At 40.6% G+C, this 8,980-nt stretch overlaps 1 protein-coding gene across 1 annotated transcript; it reads left to right on the plus strand.

Annotated features, from left to right (window-relative positions):
* Positions 1-233: 233 nt before the first annotated feature.
* LOC144711351 (pectinesterase 3-like) lies at positions 234-1,351 on the plus strand. The gene has a single exon (XM_078585331.1). The coding sequence runs from the start codon at positions 622-624 to the stop codon at positions 1,195-1,197; it is 576 nt and encodes a 191-aa protein (XP_078441457.1). The 5' UTR covers positions 234-621; the 3' UTR covers positions 1,198-1,351.
* The last annotated feature ends 7,629 nt before the right edge of the window (positions 1,352-8,980 follow it).

The following is an 8,980-nucleotide window of genomic DNA, read 5'->3' on the forward strand; positions in this document are numbered from 1 at the left end:
CCATCTCTTCCCCTCTATCCCTCTCTCTACATTTGAATCAATCTCTCTCCCTCTCTCTCTATACACATCCCTCTCTATCCACGTCTCTCTCTCTCCCTCTATCCACGTCTCTCTCTCTCCCTCTATCCACCTCTCTCTCTCTCTTTATCTACGTCTCTCTCTCTCCCTCTATCCGCCTCTCTCTCTCTATCCACGTCTCAATCCTTCTCAATATGTCATTCCAAATATCTCTCTCCATCCCCACGCCCTTCTCTCCATAAACTCTCTCTTTCTCTCCTAAACTCCATCCACCTCTCAACATGTCTCTTCAAATCTCTCTCTACCCATCTCTTCCCCTCTATCCATCTCTCTACTTTTGAATCAATCTCTCTCCCTCTCTCTCTCTTTATCCTCGTCTCTCTCTCTCCACCTCTCTCTCTCTATCCACGTCTCTCTCACTCTCTATCCCCCTCTCGATCCTTCTCAACATCTCCCTCCAAATCTCTCTCTATATATTCCCAATCTCTCTCTCCCTCTCCACACCCTTCTCTCTCTCTCTCTCTCTCTCTCTCTCTCTCTCTCTCTCTCTCTCTCTCTCTCTCTCTCTCTCTCTCTCTTTCTTCTCCTCACAGAGAAACAACGATGGCGGCGGCGCAACGAGCCTTCCTCTGGGCGGCGGCGGCGGCGGCGGTACTCACGGCGGCGACGGCGAGCCCAGAAGAGGCAAATTGCACAAAAGCCCTCCGGAAGATCTGCTCTTCCACTCTCTACCCTTCTCTCTGCTTCTCCTCTCTCCGCCTCCACGCCTGCGCCGACCCCCTCCGACTCGCCCACGTGGCCGCCAACGTCAGCATCGCCCACGTCAGCGTCCTCTACAGCCACGTCAGCGCGCTGGCCGCCGCCGACGGCCGCGCCGCCGCCGCCCTCGCCGACTGCGAAGAGTCGCTCGGCGACGCCGTCGAGCTGAGTCAGCAGGCCGCCGCCGAGGTGGCGCTGCTGCGCGCGGCGAGGGGCGCCGACGTGGCGTGGCACGTCAGCAACGCGCAGACGTGGCTGAGCGCGGCGCTGACGAACGAGGACACGTGTGCGGACGGGGTTGCCACGTGGGCGGGGGGGCGGGCGGTGGTGAGGGGGGTGCGGCGGACGAGGAAGTATACGAGCAATGCGCTGGCGCTGGTGAATCGTCTTGTCGGGGCGAGGAGGAGGAGGAGAAGATGAGTCATCATGATCATGATCATTTGATGATTTCATGATGATGATAATAATGAGTTATTTATTATTGGTCTGTTTTGTTTGGGTCTGCTCCTGATGGGTTGATTGGTGTTCAGATGATGATGATGATGATGGGTTATTTATTATTGGTTTGTTTGTTTGGGTCTGCTCTTGATGGGTTGATCGGTGTTCAGATGATGATGATGATGGGTTATTTATTTTTGGTTTGTTTATTTGTTTGTTTGTTTGTTTGTTTGGGTTTCATGGGCTGATTGGTGTTCAGATGATGATGATGATGGGTTATTTATTTTTGGTTTGTTTATTTGTTTGTTTGTTTGTTTGGGTTTCATGGGCTGATTGGTGTTCAGATGATGATGATGATGATGGGTTATCTATTATTGGTTTGTTTGCTTGTTTGCTTGTCTGCTCTTCGTGGGTTGATTGGTGTTCAGATGATGATGATGGTGATGATGGGTTATTTATTGTTGGGTTGTTTGTTTGTTTTGGGGCTGTCCATGGGTTGATTGATGTTCAAGGAATTGTTTTTTTTTCTTTTTGGGCGTGGCTTTTCCTTTGGTTTTGCTTCTATCCTACTTCCTATCTTTCTGTCTCTGTCTCTGTCTCGGTAGTCGGTATTTCTGTATTTCTGTACTTTCTCTCTTTCTCTCTGTATTTCTCTCTCTGTCTCTCTCTTTTTCTGTCTGTCTGTCTGTCTGTCTGTCTGTCTGTCTGTCTGTCTGTCTGTCTGTCTCTCTCTCTCTCTCTCTCTCTCTCTCTCTCTCTCTCTCTCTCTCTCTCTCTCTCTCTCTCTCTCTCTCTCTCTCTCTCTCTCTCTCTCTCTCTCTCTCTCTCTCTCTCTCTCTCTCTCTCTCTCTCTCTCTCTCTCTCTCTCTCTCTCTCTCTCTCTCTCTCTCTCTCTCTCTCTCTCTCTCTCTCTCTCTCTCTCTCTCTCTCTCTCTCTCTCTCTCTCTCTCTCTCTCTCTCTCTCTCTCTCTCTCTCTCTCTCTCTCTCTCTCTCTCTCTCTCTCTCTCTCTCTCTCTCTCTCTCTCTCTCTCTCTCTCTCTCTCTCTCTCTCTCTCTGTCTCTCTCTCTCTCTCTCTCTCTCTCTCTCTCTCTCTCTCTCTTCCTCTCTCTCTTCCTCTCTCTCTTCCTCTCTCTCTTTCTCTCTCTCTTCCTCTCTCTCTCTTTTTCTCTTTGTCCCCCTCTCTCTCTTTCTCTCTCTCTTCCTCTGTCTCTCTTTTTCTCTTTGTCCCTCTCTCTTTCTCTCTCTCTTCCTCTGTCTCTCTTTTTCTCTTTGTCCCTCTCTCTTTCTCTCTCTCTCTTTCTCTGTCTCTCTCTCTCTTTCTCTCTCTCTCTTCCTCTGTCTCTCTTTTTCTCTTTGTATCTCTCTCTCTCTCTCTTCCTCTGTCTCTCTTTTTCTCTTTGTCCCTCTCTCTCTTCCTCTGTCTCTCTTTTTCTCTTTGTCCCTCTCTCTCTTCCTCTGTCTCTCTTTTTCTCTTTGTCCCTCTCTCTTTCTCTCTCTCTCTTCCTCTGTCTCTCTCTCTCTTTGTCCCTCTCTCTCTCTTTCTCTCTCTCTCTTCTTCTGTCTCTCTTTTTCTCTTTGTATCTCTCTCTCTCTCTTCCTCTGTCTCTCTTTTTCTCTTTGTCCCTCTCTCTCTTCCTCTGTCTCTCTTTTTCTCTTTGTCCCTCTCTCTCTCTTTCTCTCTCTCTCTTCCTCTGTCTCTCTTTCTCTTTGTACCTCTCTCTCTCTTCCTCTGCCTTTCTTTTTCTCTTTGTCCCTCTCTCTCTTCCTCTGTCTCTCTTTTTCTCTTTGTCCCTCTCTCTCTCTTTCTCTCTCTCTCTTCCTCTGCCTCTCTTTTTCTCTTTGTACCTCTCTCTCTTCCTCTGTCTCTCTTTTTCTCTTTGTCCCTTCTCTCTCTTCCTCTGTCTCTCTTTTTCTCTTTGTCCCTCTCTCTCTCTTCCTCTGTCTCTCTTTTCCTCTTTGTCCCTCTCTCTCTCTCTTTCTCTCTCTCCATCCCTCTCTCTCTTTCTCTTTGTCCCTCTCTCTTTCTTCCTCTGTCTCTCTTTTCCTCTTTGTCCCTCTCTCTCTCTCTTCCTCTGTCTCTCTTTCTCTCTCTCCATCCCTCTCTCTCTTTTTCTCTTTGTCCCTCTCTCTCTTCCTCTGTCTCTCTTTCTCTCTCTCCATCCCTCTCTCTCTTTTTCTCTTTGTCCCTCTCTCTCTTCCTCTGTCTCTCTTTCTCTCTCTCCCTCCCTCTCTCTCTGTTTCTCTTTGTCCCTCTCTCTCTCTTCCTCTGTCTCTCTTTCTCTCTCTCTATCCCTCTCTCTTTTTCTCTTTGTCCCTCTCTATCTCTTCCTCTGTCTCTCTTTCTCTCTCTCTATCCCTCTCTCTCTTTTTCTCTTTGTCCCTCTCTATCTCTTCCTGTCTCTCTTTCTCTTTCTCGCTCTGTCTCTCTGACTCTCTCTTTCTCTGACTCCCTTTTTCTCTTCACTTCTCTCTCTCTGTCGCTCCTTCTCTCTCAGTCTTTCTATCTCTTCCTTCGCCTCTTTGACTCTCTCTCGGCTCTCTCTCAGTCTTTCTATCCCTCTGTCTCTCAGTCTCCCTCTTTCTCGACTTCTCTCTCTTTCTCGCTCTCATTCTGTGTCTCTCTTTTTCGCTCTTTTTCTCTCCCTTTCTTTCTCTTTCTCGCTGCCTCTCTTCTCTCTTTCTCTCCTCTCTTCTCTCTATCTTCTCTCTTTCTATTTCTCGCTCTCGTTATCTCTCCTTCTGTCTCTCAGGCTTTTTATCTCTCTCTCTCCCTCTCTCTGTTCTCCTCTCTCTCTCTCTCTCTCTCTCTCTCTCTCTCTCTCTCTCTCTCTCTCTCTCTCTCTCTCTCTCTCTCTCTCTCTCTCTCTCTCTCTCTCTCTCTCTCTCCCCTCTATGTTTTGTATCTCTTTCTCTTTCTCTCTCACTGTCTCTCTCTTTCTCTCTCTCTGTCTCTCTCTTTCGCTCTCTCTGACTTTTTTCTCTCTCTTTTTCGCTCTCTCTCCCCCCTCTCTCTTTCTCCCTCTATTTTTTATGTCTCTCTCTTTCTCTCTCACTGTCTCTCTCTTTCTCTCTCTTTCGCTCTCTCTGACTCTTTTCTCTCTCTTTTTCGCTTTCTCTCTCCTCTCTCTCTCTATCTCTATCCATTGGTCGACAGAAATACGGACTAAGAGAGGAAGCTTCCTCAACGAGGTAGCAAATGTTAGAGAGAGATAGATAGATAGATAGATAGATAGAGAAAGAGAGACAGTAAGAGTTGTATTCTATTTTCAATCATATGAGAAGCTAAAATAATATTATTTATGAATTACAAATCATATTTAAAAATAGAGTGATGAGGATGACAACTAGCAAAGGGTTGAGAAAGACAGATAACGATGACAAGCATGATCATGACTCCAGCGGATGAAGATTAGCCACCTGCGGATGATGACAAACCCTATCACTTGATGATGTTCGTATGCATTCTAGATATTTTTTCCAATTTGTAATGGTGAGTTAAAATTTTGTCTAAATTTGTTGTTCAAGGTTTGAACAGTTTTTTTTTAATTTAGGCAATAAAGTTTAAACTTGAACATTCATTAAAATCATCTTTCTTTGCATTCCATAACCATGTAGTGGCATTCATTTATCTTCAGAGCTCAGATAGAAAGGAATTCAGAACTAACTTATTATGTAATTTATTCATACTCTTCTCTATTTTTACTAGTCCCATTCTGTCCTTAGCCTCATGATTAAAGAAAATAGTCATCTAAAATTACCAAAATAAAGTCATTCTTGCAATCAGTCTATGAATGCCAATGTATTGCCTCATTTATGCATGCTATGGGGATTTTTTCCAGTTGAAAATAAGCTCGGTTTATAAGAGAATAAATATTAATTATAAATAATGTTAGTTTTTTGGTGGATAAAAACAAAAGAGCTAATCTTGCCTCTCCCATGCAGTCATCTTTTCTATGAGCGGCGCACAATATCAAATGCAAGCGTGAATGAGCATATATTTTAAAATTTTGAAAACTTAAGCGACTCTATGTAGGCCCTCAACATTTTAAGTTGCAAATAAACTACTGTTCATTAATACACTAATTGGAATGATCTAACCTAATTAGAGAGAGCTGAGGAATGGATCCAAACCACAAAAATTGTGGCAAGTCATCTATAGTTATAGAATTTTTTTCATAAATATTGATGGAATTATGTTGCCTGAAAATAAAATTGCACGTGTCACATCTCGTTCAGAATTCATTTGAAAAAATAATATTCATTCATATGCATCAGTCCAATGATATTTATGCTGGGATTGGTTATCTTTAATCATAAATCCTCAACCATTATACTTTATTCAAGGACATCAAAATATCTGGATAGAATACTATTATTTAATCTTCCTCATATGATAAGAATAGTTGATATCTTTGCCATTTGTGTGGATATACTTGGGATAGATTCTGGGTGTTTTTTATGGAAATAGTTTCATTAAATTGATTTAAACAAACCCTTGGATGGCTGTATACCTTTCAGCCAAGTTGATTCAAAGGAATGTTCTTATTAATGACCTCCAAGTGCTTAATAATTATAACCGGTTAGTTTTTGTGGCTTTATATTCTTATTAATGATATGTGTTGAAGATAGAGTAGCTACCCTGCAGTATGGAGTACACACGTCAAGGAAGATGATAAAAAAAATAAAGTCCCTGACCAAGGAACTAGAAAAATTAAACGAAGAGTTATCTGATGATGTCCTAGTGCATCAGTAATTACTAGGATGACTGATTAATGTTTGATAGTTGACCATACCCCAAGTCAGCCCAAAGAATGCTGCATGAAATAATGGTTATTCATGCATGGTAACTGACGAAGAAAATGTTCCATGAAATAATTGATGAAATCCTTTGTACTTTTTGGAGCATGTGTTGTAGCTTAGCACTTAATATGTTGGTGACTCTACCTACTATGTTGCTAAATAAATCCTTGATTAATTAGTTTAAGTTGGATATAGATAATTAAGTGGGAGAGTCAATAAAGATTTTTGGGCCTTTCGAGTCATTAACTAGACTAGTAAATGGGCTAGGAATCACACAAATGTTTATTTGATGCTGTATATTATACGTAAATTATAAGGGTTTCTGTAAACAAAACCCATTCAGTATAAAGGATATAAACCCACAAAATACACCCGTGATATTTCTCTCATTAGGCCCTGCTTCTTCTCTCTTGCTTCTCCTGTACCCTCCCCTATCGGTGATGATGAAAGGGGAAGAATTGTGGATGTTTGGTGGCACTGATCAATATGAAAACAATATGATCCATTTTTTGGAGAATAGTATGGGTACACATAGAGAATGGACATCCTTTAATAAAATGGTATGGTTTAATTAATAAAATAGTAGTGAATTAATTCAATAAACTATGATCAGATCATCAGTATTTTTTTATTTAGTTTTAAATCTGCAATTTGTTTTATTTTTTCATCAACGCAAATGAAATTCAATTATAAATCATGACCAAAAACTTACACATATAAGCATACATACTTCATTTTTATGATTTCTCAGACTTTTGACATTGAACTTTCCACCTACTTTATTAATATCTAATGTAGCTTCATCAATGGTCCATATTGACTTTGCTAGTTTCAATGGGCATATAGCAAGCTTTATCACCAAAAAAATGAGTTTAAGTATTTAAAAGGTCTTTACATATCCAAAAAATATGAGGATAACATGGGTAAGGATGGGGTACATCATAGTCATCCATTTTCAATTTTATCCAAGGTATCTAAACTCTATCAATGATTTAAGGGCATTAATCCCTTGTCCATATGAATGAGAGACAATATCATTAAATATAAATAGAATATCATGCCTTTAATTTTTATAAATGCATCACATTTTTTGTGGATTTTAGTTCACATTGCCTTGAAATTAATTCTGTCCTCATGATACAAAATATAATCCGGATGCTCCACTTCCAATAGCTTATTCATTTTCAACAACTGAAATTATACTTTTAGGAAAACACATTATAACTACGTTTGAACTTCATTTACAATATCATCAATCCATTATATTTGTTATTAGTTATCTTCTTAACCTTAGCATTTGCTGATAAATATAAAGACATAATACCATAATTAACCTGGTATGCCATAAATATAATCCAATTTATCAATAAAGGGAACGCATAATTTAGTAAATAAATATCAGTCAAGTGATTGAATATGTGTTTTAAAAGCTAGTCTCCATCATTTTTCTTGCCTCCCCATAAAAATATGTCCTGAAATGGATTATATATAATAATATATTTATTTTTATCACCAAAACTTTATGGAAACATCTATTAATATTACTTAAGAAAAATTTTATGGACCTTACAAATAACTATAATAATATATTTATTTTTATCACCAAAACTTTATGGAAACATCTATTAATATTACTTAAGATAAATTTTATGGACCTTACAAATGACAAGATTTTGTTGTGGGAGATAAAGATCAATAAATAATAAATTATTAACCAAAAAATATTTATTTAGCTATTTATTTTACTCCCAACATAGGTGGAAATGTAATCCAGGTTAAACACCTTTTTATGAATTTTATCTGTTTGATCACATTATAGTACTCCTTTTGATAAACTGGTAGAGCTGGAGGACAAAAACGAATGATGGTTTTGAGCAGACGGAACAGAACGGAACGGACTTCCGTTCCGATATCTGTCCAGGGAAAAATTTTCTGTCATTTTTGTCATTCGTCACGGTTCCATCATCATCTGACGTACGTCATTCTTCTGTTCCGTCAATCGTCCACGAAAAAAACCGGAATGGAACGGACATCACGGTGATGGAACGAACGTCTTTGACCCCCCCCCCCCCCCCCGTCTGTCCCTTCATATGTCCCTTCTTCTCCTTCGTTCTCCCCCTCTTCGGCTGTCCGCTGGCCCCTCTTCATCTTTTGACTCTCGCCCCCCTCTCAGTATATTGCCTCTCTCCCTCTCTCCATCTGTCCCTTCTCCCCCTGTGCAGTCATCGCCTCTTGCCCTCTCTCATCTAAGCATTCGATTTATGTATCTTTCTAACTATCAATGTCTCCTTCCATCAGTCTATCTTCGCATCTAAGCATGTCTCTATCTGTCCGTGAAATTGTTTCTCTGCGTCAAATTTTCTCAGAAAGCTCTTACGCCCATCTATCTAGATAAGTTACATTCGATTGAATTCTGACTTAGATGTTTAGCTTTTTTTTAATTCAAAGTCGCAACTTCTCAGTGACCACCCAATTTAGTTGCAACAGCGCGCGGCAGCGAGGGACGGGGGTTGGATGGCGGCGTGAGCACAGGAAGGGGGGGTGGGCAGCGGCACTGAGCGTCATCTGTAATTGTCATCTGTTATTTCCATCATTCGTCCTTCATTTTTATCATCTGTTATTCGTCACGAATGACGGATGACTAATGACGAATGACGAAAATCCCTCTGTTCAGTCATCTGTCTGTTGCCATGGACGATGACGGATGACAAAAATTAAAATGACGGATGACGAAACATGCATTCTCAGCTTCAATTTTCCATTCCATTATATGAGGCGATAAGTTGCTAATGTCCCTTTTTTTATTTTCAGTATTATTGGATGAAAAATATTATCATATCATCATAATAATCATTGTTGCCTTTTTTTTCTTTATTGAAAAATTCATCTCCTCTTTTTCTCATTTCTGGACATGACTCTTTGAGATGTCTTTGTAACTTCAAACTATATACAATCAAGCTGTG

The sequence above is a fragment of the Wolffia australiana genome, chromosome 13 (genome assembly GCF_029677425.1).
Source record: "Wolffia australiana isolate 7733 chromosome 13, ASM2967742v1".
In the NCBI taxonomy this organism is placed as follows: domain Eukaryota; kingdom Viridiplantae; phylum Streptophyta; class Magnoliopsida; order Alismatales; family Araceae; genus Wolffia; species Wolffia australiana.

Excerpts from the sequence above, each read along its gene's own strand:
- LOC144711351 (XM_078585331.1), top strand. The coding sequence starts at position 622 with ATGGCGGCGGCGCAACGAGCCTTCCTCTGGGCGGCGGCGGCGGCGGCG.